Here is a 23,619-nt window from a genome sequence, read left to right on the forward strand (position 1 = left end):
GGCCGTACATGATAGTCAGTTCTCACGATAGAGTAATACCATCATTGTGATTGGGGTTTGAGGCTGCTTGTCTAGAATCATAAGTCAATGCTTAGATTTGAATATCATGATAATGCTTGACCTCGTCCCTTTCTCATCTCTTGTTACCACTTGGAAAATGCTTCTTGTGTCGAAATCGTGAATTTCTATCTTCTTCAAAATGCAGGAAAAGGATGGCAATCTTCTTGAATCCGGCTCCAGGACAACGAGCACAGCAAGCGTGATGGAAAGGCCACCAGGGCCACGAGGTCCTCCCCCAGAAATTCTCTTAGCAAAGTCTCGACTCATACTACTGAGTACCGCGTACGTCGGAAGCATATCTCATTCGAATCTAGAGAACAATATCTGACTTCAGAATATGCAGGCTTTGTCTTGGCCTTTTCCTCTCCTTCCTCGATAGCTCGATTGTCAGCACGGCTCTGGTAACAATAGGAACAGACTTCAACTCACTTTCCAATATAAATTGGGTGGCCCTGGCATACACTCTCTGCGATCTTGGTTGCGCCGTCATGTTTACAAGCATGAGTGATGTTATTGGACGGCGAAACGCATACGTTGTCGCCTTTGTACTCTTCTTCTCGGGATCCATCGGCTGCGGCTTTGCTCGATCTATCAATCAGCTTATTGCTTTGAGAAGTATACAAGGTATTGGTGGCTCTGGACTATACTCCCTTGCCATGGTTATGTTCCCAGAAATATTCCCACGCGCAATGAGGAAGTGGATCGGGGCTGTTGCTGGAGGTGTTGTTGGGACGTCCGGAATCATGGGACCCATCTTGGGAGGTGTTATTACCCGCTTTGCTTCTTGGAAATGGATTTTCTGGATCAAGTTCGTACCTCTTCACTTCTGTCATATCAGTAAATTTTCTGATATTAAGTTTGCAGTGCGCCGATTGGTATCATTTCGATCACAATATTTCTGCTCGCTTGGCCCAACAAGGATCAGATGTGTCATGCTGAAAGAAAGCCGCTGAAACAGTTGGACGTTGTTGGAAGCTTCCTTCTCATCACAGCTTCGGTGTTGGTCGTGTTCGCATTTCAGGAAAGCGGTGTCCATCCGAACTTCTGGGGAACGGCTCTTTTCATTGCCCCTCTTGCGACAGGAGCTATATGCTGGTTCTTGCTTGTCGGTTGGGAAGTGGCGATGGGAACTTTATTACAAGACTCCATATCGCCCTTGTTTCCGAGAAGTCTTTTCACACGTCGAGTCTATGTCTCTGGTGCTCTGACGGCCTTGATCACTGGATTTCCGTACTATGTTGTCATATATAACGTTCCTCTCCACTTACAAATCGTGAACGGGAAGAGCCCTCTGACAGCTGGACTGGGATTGTTGCCTCTGCTCTTTACAACTGCTATCGGAAGTATGCTTGGGGGTGCAATCTCCAGCAAGAAAGACCTCTCATTCTATACTCTGACTGTCGGTTCATGTTTGATGACACTAGGGACTGGTCTCCTTTCGACAATCTCGACTGGATCTGCTGTCGATCCTAAACTTTATGGCTTCCAAGTTTTCGTGGGCTTAGGTTTTGGTCTCTCGGTATCTACGTCAAGTATCCTAGCCGCGATCCAATGTGAGCTCAAAGACCATGGTAAGTGGTTCCAAATCCGAGGCAATGATTAGGAGAGAATGACTCAGCTAATACAATGCAGCCACCGCACAAGGCATTGTTGCTCAAGCACGGGTTCTGGGAGGAAGTTTCGGCATCGCTGCATCAACAGCAATACTTGGCGTCATCAAAGGCAGAGAGCTCTTTGGTATCGTCTCGCCTGCTCAACTGGTCGCACTCAACTTTTCAACATTGGATTCAACACAGGCCCATGCAGTAAGATTGGCGTATGCTCATGCATTCAGACATACATTGCGCGTATCCACGATCCTCTCAGGCATTTCGATCGTTTTTGCATTCTCTTCATTCCAGAAAGAACCTCCCACACTTGCCGAGCGTGCAGAGCAACAGATACAGTTCGAAACCGCGAGACAGATGGCCAAGCACCGACAACGAGGTCTTCAAGCGGCACCAAAGATAGCCGGAACCAGTTCGCGAGAGTCTGAGAAGCCTTCTGTTGAGGTATCCACTCCTGTATAGAACTTAATATAATTATAATCTGCCTCCATTGGTGTTCATAGACCCAAAGTAAATTGCAGATTGCAAACATGTGCGCAGAGGATAATATAAATCACCTCCTGCCAACAATGGAGCGACACCAGCTCGAGTTGAATATTATGTCGAGCGCCAATACATCACACATCTTCAATTTTTCAAACTTCTCTTGGACCCACTTAGACCTGAAGATTGTTGAAGTGGTAGTGACACGCCACAGCATTGCATGAGGGCCCAGAACGCCGCTCTACTGCTGAACTGCAAGCGAGCACCATAAGTGCTGAAAGAGGAAGTAGATACCACATGACAGAACTTTGCAGGCAAAATCAAGAAGAAAACTAAATTGAAACGGCCGAAACAATATTCTTGTCTGGCATGAACGAGTATACAAGTCGGTCGGGTGGTTGGACAACATGACTCGGGTGAATGCAACGGCTTTCAAGAACATACAAATCGGGCTTTCCACTAACCCAAGCACTACCCATTTGAAAGCGTTCCAAATTCAGGGGCTGCCGGCTACAGCCGAACCTAATTTCGAGCTCAGTTGAGTTACTGTATAGAAACCCTTGCAGGCACTCGAGTCTGGTTTTTGAACCTCCAGCGTCAGGAACGCACTTGCCTTTGCTGAAGCGGGGTTTTGTGATCATCAGTAACAGTTTAGAAAGGGTTTTTGGGATATCATTCAAGGCAGAGTCATTGGAATCGCAGCGACACTAAGCAATGCTCTGGACACGATGCATATAAATGCAAGTGGCAAAACAAACATTGGGCCGAACTGGATGTCCAAGCAATAGGTCAGCAGGTAGCTGATCTGCCAGATATTGTTCCTGTATTCAAACTGGCATAGGTCATCACTATTCGTGATAACCTCGATGAGTCGAAATCTACTGAGTGTGGCATCTCCACGGGGTGCATTATTTGGTGGGTGAAGTGGACGTTTCATCTCGGCAACTCAAGATGGAGAATGACAATAGGGTTGGAAGAAAGATGGTCCTCTGCACTTTATGGCAGTTGAAGGTTATTGACATTTGTTGAAGCTATCAAGCTGATTCGAAAGGTGTTCGTCTGTGTTATCGCCAGTTTCTAGATGTTGTAGCTATTCTGGAGAGCTACAGGGGAAGCGTGTCCACTACTGTAGCGCGTCGTCTCCAGCCGCGCCAAATGTTTCTTCAGCCTTGCCGAGTCAACAACAAAACAACATAGGTACCTTACATTACAGACAACATGCTTCCTCCAATCGACGATGTAGTGCTGCAAAGCAATCCAAGATTTGCAACACTCCATGCCACCCTCAAGAACAATATTCTCAATCCCAATGGTTCTACGAAAAGCCACCCCGCACAAAAGGAGCGGGATGCGGTGACAGAAGTACTTGCATCGTATCCTTCCCTGATCAACTACCATTGACAATTGAATAGGCTTTTACAACCGCCCAGATCCGCGAAGCAAAATCACAACTCATCAAAACTTCCTTGAACACACTGGACATCACCCCTCCGTCCTCAGCCAACACATCAAAGTCCAAGTCCGCTGCCCCACCAAAACCACCACTTCCCACCGAGCTTGTCGAACTCATCCTCCTCCTTTCTGCACGCCTCACCTCCACGCCTTTAACACCAAAACAAATCGCCATACTAGAAAACACACCCCAATGGACCTCTCTACCAACCCACCTCCCCCGCATCGCGACCTTAATCTCAACACATCTCCAAACCCAAGCCCTCTCCCTCGCACGAATCCAAAGCCCCACCACCAACGCCTCATTCCTGCACCGCCAAATCCCCCAAATCCTCCCTAGTATCCTCTCCCTCCAATCCTCACTCGAAACCCAGCGAACCTCCATAGCGAAACGCCGCCTCGAACTAGTATCCAACACAACGACACTCCTCTCACTCCACCACCTCTCGCACAACCTCCTAATCCTGCACCTCGAGCAAACGAAACACGGACTGCTGTCCCGACATCTGCAGGCTCGGTCGTCGTATCTTTCGTTGCTGGCGCAGCAGGTTGCATTGCAGGTCAGGGAGAAGGCGGTGAAGGGGGAGCGGGTGGTGTATAGTGAGGAGGTGAGGGGCGCGTTGGAGGTTTATGTGAGGCATTTGAGGGATGCGAGGGAGAGGTTGAGGGAGAAGAGGGGGGACGCTGAGAGGGTGCTTTGGGGGTATGGGGTTGGGAGGGGGGAGGAGGGGAAGGAGAAGGAGAGGGTGATGAGGAGTGTTACGGATAAATATGCGGAGTTGAGTAGGGAGTTGAAGGATGTAGGGAGGGATGTTGAAAGGTTAAGGGGCCGGTAGTTGAGTGCTTGAAATGCTGTGTTTATAGTCTGTTAAAATGCTGGATGTGTTATAAATAGGCATTGTCAATCAATGAATACAGTGAGAACTTGGTGTGAAGGCACATTCGGCAGAAATCGAGATACAATGATGACATACTATTGTACAATGTACGCGGAGTCCACTTCTATGATTTTGTCAAGCAATTTGCCCAATCTACCCAGTCTACTCAGCATCTACCATACATACCATTTTCACACCCCGTCGTTGCCAATCGATCATCAACACATCTATGGCTTAACAGCATGAATAGCAGCCGCAAGTCTCTTCACATTTCCAGTCGTAATACCCGCCACCGAGATTCTTCCATCCTTAGTTGCATACACCGAGTGCTCCTTGGCCAACTTGTCCATTTGCTCAGGGGTTAAGCCAGTGTAAGCGAACATGCCAATCTGGCTGGTGATGTGGCTCCAGTCATGCTTTGACCCCAAAGCCTCGAGCTCCTTCTTCAAGAGTGCACGCATGGTAATGATGCGGTCTGCCATACCCTTGACTTCTCCAAGCCATTGCTCGTTCAAGGTGGGGTCGTTGAGGATTGTGGAAGCGACACGAGCACCGTGCACAGGTGGGTTGGAGTAGAGGGGTCGGACGAGGATCTTGATCTGCGAGTCGACACGCTTCTTCTCGTCGGCATCGGCGCAGACGATCGAGAAGGCTCCAACACGCTCACCGTAGAGACCCTGTGAAATGGTTAATCCGGAACTTCCCTCTATACATGAAAGCGACCTACCATGTTCTTGGCGAAGGACTGGGCGAGAGCAATATTGTGACCTTGCTCGACGAAGTGTCGTACTGGGAACGCATCTTGGTCGGTACTACCAGAAGCAAATCCTTGGTATGCCATATCGAAGAATGCGAAGTGCCCACCAGCCTTAACAGCCTCGCTAATCTCCTTCCATTGCTCAGGAGTTGGGTCAACACCAGTAGGGTTGTGTGCGCAAGCGTGGAGGAGGAAGATGCTACCCTTGGGAGCACCCTTGATATCTGCAACCATTCCCTCGAAATCAAGACCAATTGTATCCTTGTTGTAGTATCTGTACTTCTCGACGGTCAAGCCAGAGTCGTTGAAGACAGCCGCGTGGTTTGCCCATGATGGTGTTGGGATATAGATCTTCTTCGAGCCTGGGAACCATCTTTGCAGGAAGGCACCTCCAATTCGGAGAGCACCGGTACCAGAGATAGATTGTGTAATGACGAGACGATCGAGAGCACTGGAGTCCTTGCCGTATGCGAGGATGGCAGCGGCCTTGGTGAACTCAGGGACACCAGTAATACCAGCGTACTCCTTGTTCAATTGGGCGGACACGACTTTGTCTTCGGCTGTTCGTACAGAGGGGAGGACGTATGGCTTTCCCTGGTCGTCTCGGTATGCTCCAACACCTGCCAGATGCTATCAGCCCTGGTTCCTCTTCTCCATTGACTTTCCATACCAAGGTTGATCTTCTCTGCAAAGCTGTCGGCTTTGAATGCCTCGGTGATACCTATTTTTTCAGTCAGTAAAAAGCAATGTTAAAGTAGAAGCTCTCCACTTTTGAGACGTACCCAAGATGGCCTTTCAACAAGCAGAAATGATTAGCATTGAGCAACGATTAAAGTGCTAGATAGATACTTACATCCTACACGTAATGATTAGCATCCAGTCTTCGGGGCAACGGAGCGATCCAAACTTACAGGTGGACCTTGAGGAACCTTGGCCCATGTTGATTCTGAGCGAACGGCAATTGAGCTCCTGGCAATTGCTCCGCGGGACAATGCGTGACGGCTGGCTGCTCTGACTGTAGACAACATGTTGAATCGATGAAGGGGTATCTCACAAGAAAGAAGGAGAACAGCAATGCAATGGGAAGAGAAAACAAATCTTTCTGAATGACTCGGAGTTGTGAGTGTTTTCTCGGAATTTGCCTTAGCGCGGAATTAAAGTAGCGCCATCTGGGGAACTCTCGGGATGACCCGGGGTTTTCTCTTCCTTCACTTTTCACTTTATTATTTGAGGGAACAACATTGTAAATGAATCTGGTTCACAGTGGTATGACTATTCTGTTCGATGCGACATATATTACAAATGCGAGACGCCTTCTTATTTTGGACTTGTGCCAGCATCAAACACCGACTCTTGTGTACTAGGCAATTGCAACGGAAGATATCCCACTTCAGCTTATACTGATATTGACGTCTCTAACTGGATGCTTAAGACTTCAACTAGAGCTATAGAGGCCAATGTACGTCATTTAAAATCACTCTCCTCCTGCAGGGACGGGGCCGGAGGCTATTTAGCCTTTGACATTGCAGAATGGTCGGGTTGCCGCAGGCGGACGGACAACCTTAAAAAGGCGGCCAGAGAAGCGAAAAGGAGCCGAGGACGAAGATACGAGGAGACATGATCCAGACCATGAAGAGCAATAGAAGTATTAGTGTAGAATAATGTTTACGAGGAGGCCTGCAGCCGGATCGGATTCGAAGCCATGGAAGAAGTCAAGCAAGATGTACCAAAATGTGAAATGGATGAAGGTACAGGGAGTCGAAAACGTGATATACCAGCTCGTTCGGACGTCAAGCATTCGAAGTCAGTCAGAAAAAGAGCCTACAGAGGCGCAGAGTTCTTTCACCTGCTCTTTTGCTCCCACCCTGGCCTTGACGGCGGCTTTACCTTGGTCCAATGGCTACTTACCTCATTAGGATCTTGTGAATCTTGACAGCAATTCTAGGACTAACTCGCTCCGTCTCGTTTGAACTGTTGTTACTTAACGACGACCACAACGGCCCCGTTTGATAGATAGCAAAAGCTTACCCTACCTGGCTAGCATTCCACACTTGCCAAGCCCCGCATTGCATGCTGCAGTGTTAGTATTATCTTGTGATTACTATACTTGTTTGTTGATGTTCTTCTTACGTTTCTCTCGTATTTGATTGAATCAATCATCGGATAGCCCTCCTCCTGTTTCCTACGCCTTCATAGATTGCATAAAGGAAACATCGAAAGAAATCCCAAATCCTTCGAACAAATTTCAGCTACGCCCAAATATCAAGCTTAATCTATCGCTGTCACTCCTCAATTGAGGATGGATCGGTGTGGCCGTGTACGGGCGCCTCGAAGACGCCCGGAGCTGCGATGCCTATTATCCCTTGCAATTGAACCTATTGTTGGGTCTGGGATGGCGCAAGCTACAAGGTGTACCATGCCATGAACTAGCCAACATTAGTAAGCATATTCGAGCCTGCTCACTGGAGTGAGATTTTAACTTCAGATAACAGAACGTCAATCCCCAAGGAAGATTTAGAAAGTATATCTTTTTGTTGTTCATAATTATCCACAGTGTCATATATGGTTAATTGAGGATATGTTGACTTATATCTATTTTGGCCTAATTGGCCTCGTTCTATTCTGGTCATTTCAAACATGGTCCTCACTGCAGCGCAATATTGCGGCTGCGAAAGCATCTGGTCTTCCATACCGCATAACCCGTTGGGATCCTCTGATATATTCGTCGTTCCCTCAACTAACACAATCTAGTCATAAGCGGTATTCCTGGTTTTTTCTGGACTGCAACACACCGTCTCTTCCTTGAACCACTCCACGCTTACAAGCCCTCACGAAAATGGTTGTGGCCAAAGTCAGCAAGCTGCCTTCAGTATCCCATCAGATATAATGACTAACCTGTGTATAGACTACTCCGTGTCCATAGAAGCTGGTTTTATGCCCAGGAATTGAGGGAAAGTTTGGGGGAAGTCTATCTCATTGTCAGTCCTAGCCAGATTTACATGAGTTCCAGCAATGCGGAAGCCAACAACCAGTTGACCGGTCGTCGTCTTGACTTCGTGAAGCCAGTGGAGATCTACGTTATCGTCGATATCTTTGGTCCCAGCATTCTTACCACTGAAGGAGAGGAGTGGAAAAGACATCGCAAAATTGTTGCACCGGCATTTTCAGAGAGAAGTAATGCTTTAGTCTGGAAGGAAAGCTTGAGACAAACGAACGGAATGCTGAACATTTGGTCAAAACTGGATGGGAATGAATCTAATAGCATGAAAGTCAATGACACAGCTCCTTACACGGCGACAATGGCATTGCACGTCATCTGCGCAGCTGGATTTGGAGTGCGTCAATTGTGGGATGGAGAGGATGAAGCCCAATTAGGGAACAAAGTCGTACCAGGATTCAACACGGCAGAATTGCTACGCAGCCATACCATGACATTCAAGGACTCTTTGAACACGATGCTACATGGGATATTGTGGTTGGTAATTTTCCCTGTTAGTTTGCTAAGTATGACTTCCTCACTGGGATGATTAAAGGTGCTGAACTTCTTCAGAGAAATCCCCCTTCGAGCTTCATAAAAAACTTGGTCAGGCATATTTTGAATGCAAAGACTATTTCACCGAATTGTCGGAATACAAATTGCGGCAGATCGAACGCGGGGAGACGGATGAGGGGTCAATGGATATAATGGGTTTGTACAGTAAAATCCGCCTTTGCTCCACATATAATCTGACCTTCCATTAGGACCACTAGTGCAAGCGGCGGAGAAGACCAAAGAAGATTCTAATGGCCTGTATCTCACAAAACAAGAGGTCATATCCGATTCATGGATTGCACTTTTCGCCGGCCACGAGACCTCGGCCAATGTCACTCATTATTGTCTCCTCTTTCTCGCGACCGAGCTTGACAAACAAGTGCAATTACAGAAAGATCTAGACTTTGTGATCGGCTCTCGACCTTCATTAGAATGGACCTACGAAACAGACCTCAACCGCATCTGGCACAGCATGGTAGGCGCTACTATCAACGAAACTCTCCGTGTCATGCCACCCGTAATCGACGTTCCAAAGATAGTCCGAGGTGTACCACAACCTCTTACGTTTGGAGGAAAGAAGTACACTGTTCCAGCTGATACGATAATCCATATCAGCTGTCTGGGCGCACAGCGCAATCCCCGTTATTGGCCTCACGCCCCCAGCAAACTCTCGACTAAGTCTCATGATTTAGACGACTGGGTACCTGAACGATGGCTTCAGTCATCCGGTATCTCCACAGCAACATCCCAGGAAACTGCAGCCGCCCAAGAAATCGACGAAAACACAACATCATTCGATACCTCTGGCAACGAAACTCTTCTCGTCCCACCTCGAGGCTCCTTCCTACCATTCTCTGACGGGGCAAGAGCATGTCCAGGCAAACGATTTGCGCAAGTGGAAATCACAGCTACGCTTGCAACGATCTTTTCCAAGTATACTTGTGAGCTGGATGTTAGTGAATGGGCTTCTGATGCTGAAGTGAGAAAGATGGGGCCAAAGGAGAAGAGGACAGTGTATGAGAAAGCGATGAAGAAGGCGAGGGAAACAATTGCGAAGAGTGAGAGTGAGATTTTCTTGAAGATGAGGGGCACGGTACCGGTTAGGTTTGTACAGCGGGGAGGAGGTTTGTTTGACGACGTTTTTGTGTGACTTGATCTGTGAGCATCCTTCGCTATCTGTTCAATATCTCAGTGTCTTATATGCTTTAAGAGCGTTTAGGTACCTTCTGTCTATAGTTTTTAAAGGTACCATGCTATGAGCAACAGTACGAGATTTTTGACATGAATAGATAACCCCACTTGCCTAATTGGGAAGCGGGGTCGTATCGCCAACGATGCTAGTAGTACTAGAAGGAGCGTTGCGCTCTTCCTTGACCGAAATTTCCTTAATCATTAAAAGCTTGAGATAGTGTACTACTAATTCACAGATTGCGAGTGACGTTTGCTAGCACAATGCTCGGCGCGATTGATACTAAAGCATTGAGAGCCTAGGGCCTCAAAAGGTGTAAGAAAATACTTGGAAGGAGAGGCTTGAACGATAAAGGTAGCTCTAAGTGCGAGCTCTGAAAGCGGGACACCTCGTTTTAGAGAGTAAGTGCACTCGGAGCTTGGTTAGCTGTCTAGCTTTAGTACAATATGGATCAACTTTAGTGCAATGTGGCTCAAGTGTCAGCCGCGCAGTATATACACGCCGCATGACGGTCATCCCACGCTCTACACAATATTCTTTCCCGACCCCTAGCTTGTTCTCGCCTATCCCCTGTGAGAAGGGATATCTCATCTTCTCTCCTCGACCGTCGAAGCATTTCTGCATGACGCTCATCATCGTGAACTTCTTTCGGATCAGAAGTCATCTCGGCATGTTTCCTCTTCTTCTTCTTGAAAATCAATATGTTGAGTTCGTATGGATCCTGGCTGCTTGCAGCACCGGAGCAAGAAAGACCAGAGCAGCAGTTGAAAGCATCCGTCTCATCAAGAACATCTCGACCTAAGATAACATCACATCCTAGACCGGGGAGAACGTGGAAGATAGTTCCGCAAGATTCCTCTGGGACTTCCGACGACGACGACAACCCTTCTCGAATACTAGATCGAGCAGGTTGGGATAGTTTCGTCACAGGCTCTCGCCAATCGAGACTCAAATTATGAATATACACTTGACCAATCGTCTCAGCCACAGACCCATCTCCGAGCTGGACCTGTATCCGAGCCTCGTCTCGACCGTCGACATGAAACCCTTCCCTCTCAGCACAATTCGGACACATGAAGTTGAGATCGGATCCCGTATCCGCTACAGCCATGACCTTTTTTCCATCCAACGTGCACTTGATGCGGTTGCAGGGTGACTCGCCTTTTTCTCGAGGTGATCCAATCCATAATAGAGAAGAAAGAGTTGCGAATTCTTCTGGGCAAGTCTCAAGCATATGTCTGTTCTTTATAAGAATCTTGGCTTCTGCAAGGAATGACATGCCCAAGATCAACGGCACTGGACATGTTGCAAACACGTAGAACCATCGAAGCCGCTTCCTTAGAGTATGGCTAAGAAGCTTCACAGTGGTCTTCACGCGGCCAATTGACCATACTTTCTTTCCATTACCAAGCTCGAAGGGTTTGATATCTGTCACCTTTCTGGTGATCTCAAAACCATTCTCAAGGGCGAAAGCCTCAGACATGATGTTTTTCTCGGAGCCGGAGTCTGGACAGGCTATTTGTTCCTTATTGCAGATCAAAATTCGAAGTATCTTGCGTGTATTTTCCCGGAAAGGAAACAAAGCTTTCCAGTTTCGAGAACCCGGATTAGTGGAAGAAGAGAGACGCTCTGTATAATGAGCTATCGGATCTCTGGTTCGACGATTTTTGGGTCTCCCTAGACTTATAGCTTTCAGCGTCTTCAAATTGTAGGTGGGGCGCCAACGGTTGCTTTTTTTTCGACTGGCTTCAGCACCAATTTCTATTGGATCACTTTGCTCACGGGGAGTCATGCTTGGAACAAGATCCACGCTCGCAGGCAAGATGGGTCTATATATGGTCCTGTTATGTACGTTTCTTCGATGAGCGTGATAGCTAGACTCTGTTGGAAACGTATAATCTCCTCGACAGTCCCCAATGAAACACGGAGTCGGGTCATATTTGAATCCCAAGATCTGGTCCTGTAGTGGCCGTTCTCTTTCGTCTCCACTACGTTGGCCCAGATCTTGTCCATCGGTCGGAGAGGAGATATTGTAAGATGTACCACCTAGAGCACTGTCCGGAAAGTCTTTGCTATGTGCACGCCAGCTTTGGTGATTAACTTCGTCCAACCAAATAACTTCGTCCAACCAAGTAACTTTGTCCAACCAAGGAACTTCTTGGGAATTTTGCGCTATTCGGTTGTCTTCACTCGTGTCGAAATGTGTCCTTTCCACATGGGCTTTCATAAGAAGCTCGGTGGTAAACGCCTCCAGACAAAAATTGCAGCTACGCGGATATTGTTCATGAAAATCAATAAGACTTTGGTTCGTGAACGTCCTATCGTTCAAGCGTGCAAACACTTCGAACTCCATGCCCACAGAGTTCGAAGATGAGAGGTTCTCGGCAAACCTTTCGTCAATTCTTTGTAGAACTGCAGGTGTGTGGAGCCTAATGTGCAGCCTGATGTGCTCGTTGCCTTTCGTGTATATACCGTGCTAAGTGGTGGAGTCTAGAGATAGAATTTCGTACATCGATGTAATTTAGAGGAGGTGGTTGAGGATGCAAACACTCTCTCTCCGAATCTTGTTTTTCAATTGACTGGAACACGAAGTTGGTTAGCGATTGTATTCCGACCATTGGGATGCAACTGGAAGGCTTCAGTACCTGCCGCCAACGACACTCCGTGATTTGATGTGCCAGCGAAAGCGTGTTCTTCTGGCCGCGAAAGAATTTTTCAGCTTGCAACAATATCTTGAAGCATGTTTAGAATGTTTGTCGCAAGAAAAAGATGAGCAGTGAGTTGTCTCTTTCTCTTTCTCTTTCTCTTTCTCAGATGAGTTCTGACGTGGCAGTGCAGCCACGGAGGCTTTCTGCAAGGCTGAATTTGAGGCTGAGTGAGGTTGTGACTTCAACGACACTTTTATCGTCCTCTTCCATTCATTTTGCATTAAAAAAATAACATTGCGACATGAGCCGAGCTAGACGCAAATGCTTCCAGGCGACATCGAAAGAGCAAGACCTAATCCTATCAATGGCTTCCCCCGCCTGGCTTCCAAAATCGCGAGCGATCCCGATAAAACAACCACAATATATCGACGCTTTGATAAACTCTCAGCTCGAAATCTGCTATATCTAGAAGCCGAAATCGCTGAACTTGAGACTTTGCAAAATCAACACGATGAGGCAGATCTCAAGTCTGCGGATAGTACGACGATTAGCTGTCATAGCGACTGGAGGAAGTTTCAGAGGTGTGCGGGGGAGCAAGATGCGCATGGAGAGTTCGTACATTTGAGACAGAAGGAAAAGATGGAATTAGCATTGCGAATCAAACACAAATTGAAAGAATATCGTGAGTTTGGCTGTTGAGCCACCAGACATCTCTCGCGCCGGGTTAGTCTAATAATATTAATCTGAGCAGACGAAGCACTCGCTGTTCACAAAACGCTCCTGAATTCGAAACCACCAGCATCAACAACTGTGAGAGCAATGAGGAATTGGTTCTTAGACACAACCTCAGACAAAGTCGAGTCTAGGCCCCAACTTTGGGGAAGTAGTGCAAAGAAGTATGATGATGTCCATGACCTCGTTGCGCTTCGCGTACCGGCAGACCAGGACCGACTCTCTGAGTTCATCTTGAACTACTTCAGCTATTTCTTCAAGGTGAATGCCCTCACTACAAAAATTCTCAGAGTAGTGCCGGTAGCTGATTCAATCATTAGGCTACCCGACAAGACGGTCAATCAGCATACATCTCTGAACGCTCTGTCGCCAAATTCGTCGCGATACTCAGCTCTATATTATCTGCAATCCTCTTATTCGGCTCCATAACATCGCTTTATTTCGTTCACAATCCATATGCGCTTCTTGGAATGCTGGGCGGCTGGACGGTGTTGTTCGCGACATGTGTAGGTTGGTTGACGAACGCAAAACGAGGACCAGATTTTCGCAGCAACGGCGGCATATGCAGCGGTCTTGGTTGTGTTCATCAGTGGGACTTTGGGTGGTGTTTATCCTGCTCCTATGGTCATGGGAACCTGTAATTGCACGCAAATATAACCTTTAATCGGAAAGAAGGGTTGCCCTTTAGTGAAATCACAAACTTCCGCAGCCTCGTTCAGTTTTTGAGTTCATTTTCAACGGGAAAGAGCTTTCCACCGTTTTTGAGTTCGTGCTATACATCTCGAAATTTCTTTAGTCTTGAAGAAAGACAGAGGAGCTGCTCGAAGTCAGCTTCGTGAGCTACCACTTCTCTCGAAGAAACAGAGGTTATAGGCTTGTATCCTTGCTTCTTACCTTTCTAGTGCTTACCTAGAGATGCTGTCCTGCAGTGCTATTTTCGGAATTCGCGATTTTCCTGGCCTGGGCTGTTTTAGTGGTGGAGATTGGAACTCCCTTGTATCAAGGATTATAGGATCGGCCCCCAACCTCGCTAACATTTACAATGCCATGCATCAACAGCGGGCTTTCTCACGGCATTACTGAAATCCCATGTCAACATTTCCATATATCAATGGCTATCTCTACATACTGTACTGATCTATCCTACCCAATTCTCCACCTGTCTCAACATGGCGCCTGAAAACTCTCTTTCTCTTGTCGCTTTGATAGTGTCGCTCGTTGCTTTGTTGATGAGCCTCTGGCAGGTCCTGCAATCAAATTTCGGCACAGCTGAGGGCAGGCAGCGCACCAACTCAGCCATCATGGGCAACTGGGCTGACATGACTCGATGGCGCTGGAACTGGATCGAATTCCGCTTCGTGATCAAATATGTCACGCCTCACATCGTGATTGGAGCAACGGAGAATCTCCAGGAGAGCGAACTTTACGACCAAGCAAACCCGTCTGGTGGCCGACGATTCAGGAAAGACCGCTGGAGACTTAACAAGTTCCATGTTCTGGGGCGGGACACGATGCCTGAGAACATTGAAGGAAGGTGGAAATCACCTAATGGCGGGCTAGGGTGGTTTCGCAGAAGACTGCACGGTCTCTATTGGGCTTTGGCTCATCTTGATCCTCACGAATTTGACAGTGAGATCATGGTGAGCTGGGATCGGCTGCTTCAGGTTGCTCATAATTATCAACAGTCGATTCTTAGTCTGCAGCGACAGGAGTGGGGCAGTATGTATTCAGGAACCCAGGCACTGCCAATACCAAAGACTCTTGAGAAACAAGGAGAGTCAAATTCCGACAGTTTAACATCCACCTTGATTTGCGTCAAGCTGAAGCGTCGGAATTGGGATTATGGTACGTCTATTTACCCTATTTCGGTTCAAGGGCTGACCTAGTCTTCTTAGTAAGTGCATAGTATTTCTTCTTTCGATCATCGTTGTCCACCATATGTTGAAGGCTTCTGCTTGCCCTCAGTACTCGCATCCAGACTTTGCAGGTCCAGCTGACTCTCTCTAGATTCCATCGGACATCAACAGGCCCCTGGCGTCTACAAGTCTTGGTGATTTAATGGTGCTTGGCCAACGACTTGGCATGAGGTGGCAGGAGATTCGACTTCACGAAGGATATCTTCGAGCAGAAGGAAGCGGTTATACCATCACGTCCAGTTCCATCCGTTCTTTCGGCCTCGTAGCCCGATTGAGTGTCCGGCCAGAGCATTCAGAAATCAAAAGTCTTGGTCGCCTGCAAGCAGGACTCGACTTGTCAAACATTAGTGCAGACAAATTGTTGATTCCTAGTGTTCATGCAGATCAGATGCTTTGTGGGATAGTCCCTGGGGATCCCGAGCTAGTCGACAGAACATACCATACTGTAGGGCCAGATGCGAAATCACACCCCGAGTGGATGTTCAATGCAATACAGACCCACGGCGATGTACAGCAATTTTGCCAGAAGACCAATCAGACAAGGACACTGATCAACGATGCTATTTGCTGCATTTGTCCATGGATGCCGTTGAGTACCTCGCCGATCGTGCGTATCCAGCATCCTATTGCTTGGCAAGGCGGCTATATGGGGTACAAGTACTCATTCATGCATTTCTGGGAAGCACGAGAAGTCCTACGAGTTCGTTTGAAAAGAAGATGCGATCAATTGAGCCAAAAGGAAAAGCAAGAACATACCAAATTTGAATATGCTCAACAGAAATACGATGCTCTTGCCGAACACGTTGCTGCTGACGACTTTTATTGTCGATGGAAAAAATCACTCATCCACCCAGAAGGAAAAGTCAACGCTGCCGCCCCCAATAGCGGCTACGAGCAAGCTATTAAAGACAGGATGGACATGCTTCAAAGTATTAAGGACATATTCGACGAGACTCAGCGGTTCTTTGAAGCGCGCAACAAAGCTGATCAACTAATCCACGAGGAGCATTTTTCTGTCCCACCAATCAAGTATCTAGAGCTTGTTCGAGCATATCTCAGCGCTCTCGCGATCAAAGTCGCTAGACCAGATTTCAAAGCAAATCCAGACCACAACCTCGAGATCGATCAGATGTTGTCTGACAAGAAACATTCCGGGCCTGGTCTGGCCAGAGACATTGCAGAGATGACACACGTCATGGTAGACCAATGCTCTTTTGTCGCAGAGAAATTAAGATTTCGCGATAAGAATTTAGTTTCTGACTTGGATGTTGAAGAGGCGTGGTGGATGCTTATGCTTAGGGGGACTTGTTGGAACATGTCAGTTTGGATGGAGCCTCCTGATGCGGGGGCACTGGTACCTTCGTCACTTTATTCTGATGGTTCGCTGGTTTGGATCACGTAGGAGTGCTCTGTATTGTTATCTTTTGTGTTCCAGATATATAGCTTCAGCATTGCTCATACAATTCTGCTGTTATAATGGCGGGTAAGAAAATTTCGATTGGCTGTTGAATTCAGGGGTTCGCTAAACACAACTCAACCCCACTTCACAAGCGAAACGAAACACGACTCTTTTTCCTCTTTACCTCAAACAAGTTATACCAAGTTTTTGTTCAAGAGAAGGGTTCATTTGCAATTTATTCTTCCAGTCCTACATTGTACATCCGTATTGCTGTTGTTAAACTCCGTATACCGATATGAAAAGAAAATGGAAATATCGACCAAGCACCTCAGTTGATATCCAGCTTCATTTGGAGCCTCCTTCCTCAAAGATCGAGTATTCCGGTAGCGCAAAGTCATCTTCGTTGTCTTCGTAATCTTTGAATGCTCTCGCCAACCAAGGCACTGTAAAGATCTTAGCGAGCGTGCCCATAACTGCCCCAAACAACCACCTCTTCCATGCTGTCTCCGGATGAGCAATAGCGGGGACAAAGAATGGAATCTGTTGAGCGGACTCAACATATGGGCGAAACATGTTTTCATAGGCTTCGAATGCTTTGGCAGGATGTTCATCATCGCCAAGCTTGCTCAATTCTCCTGCCAGGAGATAAGCCCCAGTGATAGCCAACGAAGTCCCCATTCCCGTCAGCGGCGTTGGTGCATACGCTGTGTCTCCTAGACAGATGATGCGAGAGGATGACCATTTGGACATCTTGATCTGTTGAACGTCTTGGAAGTAGAAATCGGGCGCTTCACTTATGGAGTCCAGGAGTCTTTGCGCTTGCCATCCTGCGTCTGCGAAGTCTCTTCTCAACAAATCCTCTTGTGTCTGTCTGTCGCTCTTGGATGCTGCCTGCCACGCCGTTTTCTGGGAATCGTTGCAAGGCATGATGGTGAGCAGAGCTCTCATGGTGCCATGGGGGTCAGGCCTGAGGCTGACGATCCGTGATCCGAGAGCCTGGTAGATGCTCCACCAGGACTCGTCGCTGGGAAGTCGCGGAATCGTGTAGTAGACACCGTACATGCCTTTATCAACTGTGCTGACATCTTCCGGCCGGAAGCATCGTTTTCGCACTTTTGACCATTGACCATCTGCTGCGATCAAGATGTCGGATTTTTGGATTTCTCCATTGCTCAATCTAACCTCGACAGAGTCATCGCCGTTTGATGTGACCTCACTAATCGTAGTATCAAATAAGTAGGTGATGTTCGGATACCCTTTCGTTGCCTCGTAGAGAATCTGCGCCAAATCTCCACGAAGAATCTCGTATTCCGAAGTCATACTAACAGATTCAACGGGAAAGGATGCGTATGGCCTTCCATTTGGATCCATGAATTGTGTACCCTTTTCTGTGGTACCGTGTCGTAGATATTCTTCCATGAGGCCCATTTTCCGAACGACTTTCAAAGTGCAGCCTTTGATATCAACATTTTGTCCGTGGGGAAGTAGAGAAGGCGCTTTCTCCACGACGGTAATGTGTGCGCCAGTCTTTGCTAGGAACCAAGCCGCCGTGGAGCCAGCGATGCCAGCTCCACTGATCAAAATGCGCATGGGCATGGCAAGTTTTAGTGATGCTGGGAGTGGGAGGGAGAAAATCTATCAGTACTTCTCAAGAGCTGGAAGGAGCGATGGAGGTTCAAGAAAATCGAAGACAACGCCTTCTTATCTTCAGCTGAATTGTGCATCGGACAAAATTGTCTTGAACAGATACCGTCATTGTTTACTACATATACAGAATTGGAAATCGAGAGGGTCTCGGGTTCCCGAGTAGGAATACGAGACATATACTTCGGACTTCGGACCATGAAATAAGTTAGCGCAATCAAAGTCGTCGACGTCATTAATCAGCGAGAGCCTTTCGGAAGACGCAACAGCAAAATTAATATACATGATCTCCTTCACTAGCTTTAACGGATGTCAGGCAGCGCAGGCCCATTAGACTGTGGTTTAACTGTCCCACTTCTCGAAGCCTATTCTGAGTACTCGGGCGGCGGGTTCTTTGGACTACTTTCTTCACCTTATACTAGATCTGCTATATGCATACATCTTCACCTTACACCACGTGGAAGTCTTGTGGCGTTTAGCATGGAGTGCGTAAACAGCAATCAATCCACATTACCAAAATGATGTCGTTCTGGTTAATCCTGCCCCCCTTTAGTGCTCTCCTCTTGCTTTGACGAGGCGGAATGAAGTCTGACAACACCAAGTACATCCTTCTTGTTCAAAGTCTTCCACATACCAAGTAAGAGATAGTATGAAAGATGTGGTTAAGTTCTAACAGGTTCATTTTTTCTAATTATCACGCCATCAATACCTGTCAAGTCAATCAAACTTTGACATTGTTAGACTCTCGCTGCATCACCATAACAAGACCCATTTTCGCCCTCTCTTATCGAAATGCAAACCACCTAGAGATTCTGAATCCGCTATTCAAAACTTCTTGGCACCTCGCCTGTTGACTCAAGTGAAAGCTAAAATCTGAAGTCTCAAAGTAGTAAGCCAGATAGCGAAAGACACGCGATCCAAGCCGCGCGACATTCAGAAGCATCAATGTTTCGAAAGACTTGATTTTCATATGCTCCGCCATGATTCGAACAGCCAATATATATCGCATATGCCATCGAAAGCATTGTGACTAATATCTTTGGAGGAAGCTCCTCGGAGCCAAACGCTCAACCGAGTCGCGAGACCTCGACACACATATTCCAAATACTTTGAGGTAGCACGAGGCAGAGCGAAAGGCGAAAGGCCTCCCTAAAGTTGGAGTCTTTACCAGAGCTCAAGCGGGGCCGTCCAACGGTTGAGGTAAGTTGTGGTATATTTTTTGCAGAACCTCAAAGATTCATTGATTTCGCAGCATTTGACACCCCTTCTGGTAGCAGCTGGAGTAGCTGGAGACGCGACGGATATTGAGGCTCTCAGTGTTGATATTGTGCAGCCTGCGTTCTCGTATTTGAATGTTCGATTCAGATGATAATCGAGTATCGTGTTGTGTTGGGTGGGCGTTTACTTCGATAGGAGGATGTGATGTGTTATTTTCCCCACACGGCGACGACCAGATTCGAATTCACACACTTCCATGCAGTCTCCACTACGCCATTCAGCTCTAAATCGTAATCTCCTACTGTGTATCTTCGAGCTTTTCTCTCTTCTTCTCAGCCTCCAAAGCTTCTTTCTGTTTCGGGTAGTCAATAACCTTCATCCCATCCGCTTTCAAAATTCCGAAAAAGGGTGGGATCAATAGCATCATATGTGGATTGAGGTAGAGGGGTCGTCCTGGTTGAATGAAGACTATCCACCATTTTCTGATGAAGGTGCGCATCATGAGTCGGAGATATGGGGAATATATGCGCTGAACGTAAGTTTGATGGCGTGCGAGATTCCGAGAAAGATGAGAAGAGTATCAGATTTTGAAGTGTCTGATATCACTACAGCAGTGTGAGGACAGTTTGACAAGCTGTTATAGGGTGTGGTACCGAGCCGCAATGGCAAGACCAGCGACTAGAGTATGGTGCTTAGGTCAAATAGGTAGAAGTTTACCCGAAAGTAGTATAGCGTCCCAGTCGAATTCTGAGGGTTTCATCATTGAATAGTCCACTGCGACATGCGCCATGCTATATTCGGATGAAAATGAACGCGATGGTGAGCAGTGACTCGCGGAGACATGTCTTGATGCTAAGACCAGCAAGATGCACATGTGCGTTGCACCAGTCGTCGGAAATGGGAAATTTCCGAACTGGGAGAAAGTGATGGACGATCCGGGGATCCTTTATACTCTGATGAATGAAAGGAACAACTTTACACGGATCCTAATGTTGCGCATTGGTCGATATCAGGATTGTTGAAGCATGGCTCCTTCGTCTCTTCTTAGAGTTGCAGGAAGTACCAATATTGTGCATCGACATCAGCAACTATGAGTCCGATAGCTTGATTGGATGTCGTGCAATTCGCAGAGTTGTGAGACACTCCGATATCGTGTATCGACGCTGGGGTTATTGGTAGTCTGACAGCTTGTTTGTCGTATATCTTCGCAGAACTGTGAGAGAGGTCATGGAGAGTATCGACACCAGAAAAATCCGAAGTTTGAACATATGACTCGGGTTCTTCTCCCTACTGGGAGAAGGTCCATCTTAATATTGTATATCGACATCAGGGCGTCGGAGTACGGTGCACTCAACGACGAAATCTTGTCGATTGGTGCTCTTACGGGTCAGCGCCATGGGCTGCCTATGGATCTCCAGTAAGATATAAAGACAAAACACAGGAGCAAACAGAAGAGAGCACTGACCTATAGGTTGGCATCCTGCCGGTGGTTGCTCCATTTCATCTTCTGCCGTGTACGATAGGCGAGGGAGATTGCAAAATTTTATCCTTGCTTCAATGTCCGAAATGTCTCCAATGTCTGAGAGGCTTCGACGGCTCTGAAACGCATATGGTAGGAGTGTGTCCTACATAAAGTGGCACTGTTGGCGGTTAAAACTTAAACGTTGTGCCATAGTGAGAGTTGATCTGGACAATCCTCAGATGTTAATAGAGAACTTGCGCATCCATGTATCTGAACTGCGCTTCTCGTCAACAGGCTTGATTTCTTCAAATTCTCAGGTTTTTACGTTGGTAGTGCCCCCAGTGGCAACCGCTGGAGAAATGGCACAGTGTCGAAGGTTTGGCACATATGCATATGGCCTCCGGAACCTCTCGCAGCTCAGACTTCGTAGTCCATACTGGAGGCAATACTAGAGAAGCCGTACATAGTGAGATCTTCATAGCTGTATTGCTCAATGGACAGTAAAAAGTCCGAACCTGGGAAGTCGTAGTCGAAAGATGTCTCAGGAACGCCCTCTGCATCACTGCCTAGCCACTCGGAGGCTGATTCTTGCAAGCCATAAGTATTATAGGTGTTAGTGCTAGGAGGTAAGTCCTCCCCATCCAGCACATTCGAGAACGAATGATCAGAGGCATTTTGGAAATTGGTATTAGAAGCTGATGCCGCACCCGCATGGTTATCTTTAGAGTTAGAGTTTGTGTCTGCTTGGAGGGGCTTTCTAGGGCAAAGACGAGCCGTGATTCTGTCGACAAGACTTTGAAATTTCTCGATGAGTCTAAGGCCATTCCTAGCACTCCTTGAGCTAGCTGCTATATGTCTGAGACAACGGAGAGCTATCTCGATCTTGTGTCTTGTCTCCGGCGAAGGAAACGTCACGGAACTGAGAATCAGCACCGTGACAGCCCAACTGCAACTGTGAATATCGACGATCGAGAACAATGCCAGTTGGCCACGAAGGCGCATAGACTCAATGAGATCGATGATTCGCGTAGCTGCATTAATGCACGCTGTTGCCATTTCCTGAGAAACTTTTGCCGTTGTTGATGTCGTAACCGTTTGTGGATTTTGTACATATTTCCGCACCAGTTTTGTGAGCTCGTGCTGTCCAAGATAAATGAAACCGAGGTTATAGAACAGTGCTAGATGGACTGCAGATCGGAAACCGTGGGTGCCACTAGATGGAATTTCCGGGTGATACGTCTGACGCCATGCGAGGAGGGAGGCTTGAAGCTCTTCGAAGTGTAAGGCGCGAGCTTCATGGGTACTATCAAGTATTAGTAGTCTTCTCATTTCAGACTTTAGGACGTTCAAGGGCTTACGTTAATACAGAAATTTGGTTGCAAATTTTGATAAGATGTAAAAGGGCAATGTTTCTTTGTAGCTTCTTAAATTCGTTTTGACCATCGATGTCAGCACGGAATTGCGGAAATGGTATGTCAATATCAATGATAGAGATGCTCGTGGGTCGCCCTAAAAACATGCTTACTTCCCTGAATCACGAATCAATCCACGATCTCAGTTCTAACAGGTTTCTGTACTCTTCAAAAGCAGTTCATACCTTTCATTCAAGTATATAGTCCAGAAAACACGGTTTCGAATTTCCTGGAGGCGTGGTGAGCAGCGTTCTGTACTATTCCGATGCATGTGATTAGCAATCGCCATGCGCAAAGCCATTCCAAGATAGACATATGCCGTGTTCCGGTCATCAGATGGAAGTAAGTAGAGTCCCGCGATGAGGCACGCTTGGATACTTGCAAGACTACCTATCGCAATAGATTTGGGCATGATTATCTGCGCGAGTCTATAAAACACATGTCCTGGAATCTCGTTTGTAATGACATCTGAGAAAGAGGGATCTTGCATCTGATCCAGGTGTGCGAATAAGCTGGCAGCTGCCAATACCACAAGCATTAGGCACACGATGTCGCAGTCAAGTCGCGCTTCAGACGCTGGAGGAGCTGCGTAGAAGGTTTTGACCAACTCCTTGAACCACTCGTCATCGAAGTAAAAGTAGTTTGTCTCGCAATGTTGGTAAAAAGTTTCAAATAGTGGATTGGCGACCTCCATCGAAGGAAACCGACTCATCACTTGCTTCAGAATGAAATCTTCCAAGTCTGAAGTACTGCAAGGATCGCTAGACGGCTGTTTCTTATCAGTATATTTGCAAGTCCGATTTTGGTTTAGGAGTCCTTACTAGGTTCTGATGGAAAGGTGGTGTATTGAGGGATATTTCTCGTCGAGGATCAGCGGCCACATCGACCTCAGACACTGCTTTGGAGGCAATGTCCAGAAAACTTGCATCTTTAATCTGGCTTGTGGAATCTCCAAAATGTTAGATATTCCTCGAACATATAGATGCCAACAAACCATTGTTGTGCTCGGTGCGCTTCCGATTGTCTACAACGCTTTCGGACAAGGAGGCGATCTCAGGCCTGGTGCTCGATGTCAACATCATGCTTATCTTGGTCGTCTTATGCAATTAAGTCTCACCTATGATTTTCGAGTGGTGGAGTTTTGGGTGTTGCAGTCGCTTCAATCTTCCCAAATTCGCACTTCTGACCCCTTCGCAGACAACCCGCACATGCGTCTCCTTTGTAGGAGCT

General features: G+C 47.1%; 9 protein-coding genes across 9 annotated transcripts; 5 read left to right on the top strand and 4 right to left on the bottom strand.

The window, feature by feature from the left end:
* Positions 1–199: 199 nt before the first annotated feature.
* On the top strand, positions 200–2,129 carry LY89DRAFT_699127 (MFS multidrug transporter-like protein; the record flags this gene model as incomplete). The annotated part of the gene is made up of 4 exons (XM_018217034.1): positions 200–342; positions 404–868; positions 925–1,631; positions 1,693–2,129. 4 exons carry the CDS (start codon positions 200–202, stop codon positions 2,127–2,129), a joined length of 1,752 nt encoding a protein of 583 aa, XP_018067552.1.
* Positions 2,130–3,368: 1,239 nt separating this feature from the next.
* On the top strand, positions 3,369–4,438 carry LY89DRAFT_737178 (uncharacterized protein; the record flags this gene model as incomplete). Its single annotated transcript, XM_018220224.1, has 2 exons — positions 3,369–3,512; positions 3,563–4,438. The coding sequence occupies 2 exons, from the start codon at positions 3,369–3,371 to the stop codon at positions 4,436–4,438; spliced, it is 1,020 nt and encodes a 339-aa protein (XP_018067553.1).
* A 93-nt stretch (positions 4,439–4,531) lies between these two features.
* Positions 4,532–6,265, bottom strand: LY89DRAFT_784954 (glutamate oxaloacetate transaminase 2; the record flags this gene model as incomplete). Its single annotated transcript, XM_018222838.1, has 5 exons — positions 4,532–5,157; positions 5,208–5,857; positions 5,908–5,958; positions 6,020–6,029; positions 6,149–6,265. 5 exons carry the CDS (start codon positions 6,263–6,265, stop codon positions 4,708–4,710), a joined length of 1,278 nt encoding a protein of 425 aa, XP_018067554.1. The 3' UTR covers positions 4,532–4,707.
* Positions 6,266–7,386: 1,121 nt separating this feature from the next.
* LY89DRAFT_651305 (cytochrome P450 monooxygenase-like protein) lies at positions 7,387–9,993 on the top strand. Its single transcript, XM_018212148.1, has 6 exons — positions 7,387–7,676; positions 7,730–7,939; positions 7,989–8,088; positions 8,143–8,741; positions 8,788–8,925; positions 8,979–9,993. The coding sequence occupies exons 2-6, from the start codon at positions 7,816–7,818 to the stop codon at positions 9,917–9,919; spliced, it is 1,902 nt and encodes a 633-aa protein (XP_018067555.1). The 5' UTR covers positions 7,387–7,676; positions 7,730–7,815; the 3' UTR covers positions 9,920–9,993.
* Positions 9,994–10,386: 393 nt separating this feature from the next.
* Positions 10,387–12,652, bottom strand: LY89DRAFT_154980 (uncharacterized protein). The gene is made up of 2 exons (XM_018205442.1): positions 12,604–12,652; positions 10,387–12,537 (listed from the first exon to the last, which is right to left on the bottom strand). Exon 2 carries the CDS (start codon positions 12,309–12,311, stop codon positions 10,431–10,433), a length of 1,881 nt encoding a protein of 626 aa, XP_018067556.1. The 5' UTR covers positions 12,312–12,537; positions 12,604–12,652; the 3' UTR covers positions 10,387–10,430.
* Positions 12,648–13,987, top strand: LY89DRAFT_651306 (uncharacterized protein). The gene is made up of 4 exons (XM_018212149.1): positions 12,648–12,734; positions 12,797–13,288; positions 13,358–13,599; positions 13,659–13,987. The coding sequence occupies exons 2-4, from the start codon at positions 12,928–12,930 to the stop codon at positions 13,977–13,979; spliced, it is 924 nt and encodes a 307-aa protein (XP_018067557.1). The 5' UTR covers positions 12,648–12,734; positions 12,797–12,927; the 3' UTR covers positions 13,980–13,987.
* A 509-nt stretch (positions 13,988–14,496) lies between these two features.
* Positions 14,497–16,737, top strand: LY89DRAFT_721274 (uncharacterized protein). Its single transcript, XM_018218625.1, has 2 exons — positions 14,497–15,182; positions 15,346–16,737. The coding sequence occupies exons 1-2, from the start codon at positions 14,508–14,510 to the stop codon at positions 16,654–16,656; spliced, it is 1,986 nt and encodes a 661-aa protein (XP_018067558.1). The 5' UTR covers positions 14,497–14,507; the 3' UTR covers positions 16,657–16,737.
* A 261-nt stretch (positions 16,738–16,998) lies between these two features.
* LY89DRAFT_753751 (FAD/NAD(P)-binding domain-containing protein) lies at positions 16,999–18,439 on the bottom strand (the record flags this gene model as incomplete). The annotated part of the gene is made up of 1 exon (XM_018221287.1): positions 16,999–18,439. The coding sequence occupies exon 1, from the start codon at positions 18,247–18,249 to the stop codon at positions 16,999–17,001; it is 1,251 nt and encodes a 416-aa protein (XP_018067559.1). The 5' UTR covers positions 18,250–18,439.
* A 2,891-nt stretch (positions 18,440–21,330) lies between these two features.
* Positions 21,331–23,468, bottom strand: LY89DRAFT_784958 (uncharacterized protein; the record flags this gene model as incomplete). Its single annotated transcript, XM_018222839.1, has 5 exons — positions 21,331–22,280; positions 22,336–22,506; positions 22,575–23,158; positions 23,211–23,338; positions 23,384–23,468. 5 exons carry the CDS (start codon positions 23,466–23,468, stop codon positions 21,395–21,397), a joined length of 1,854 nt encoding a protein of 617 aa, XP_018067560.1. The 3' UTR covers positions 21,331–21,394.
* Between the last annotated feature and the right edge of the window lie 151 nt (positions 23,469–23,619).

Source organism: Mollisia scopiformis (assembly GCF_001500285.1).
Source record: "Mollisia scopiformis unplaced genomic scaffold LY89scaffold_19, whole genome shotgun sequence".
In the NCBI taxonomy this organism is placed as follows: Eukaryota; Fungi; Ascomycota; class Leotiomycetes; order Helotiales; family Mollisiaceae; genus Mollisia; species Mollisia scopiformis.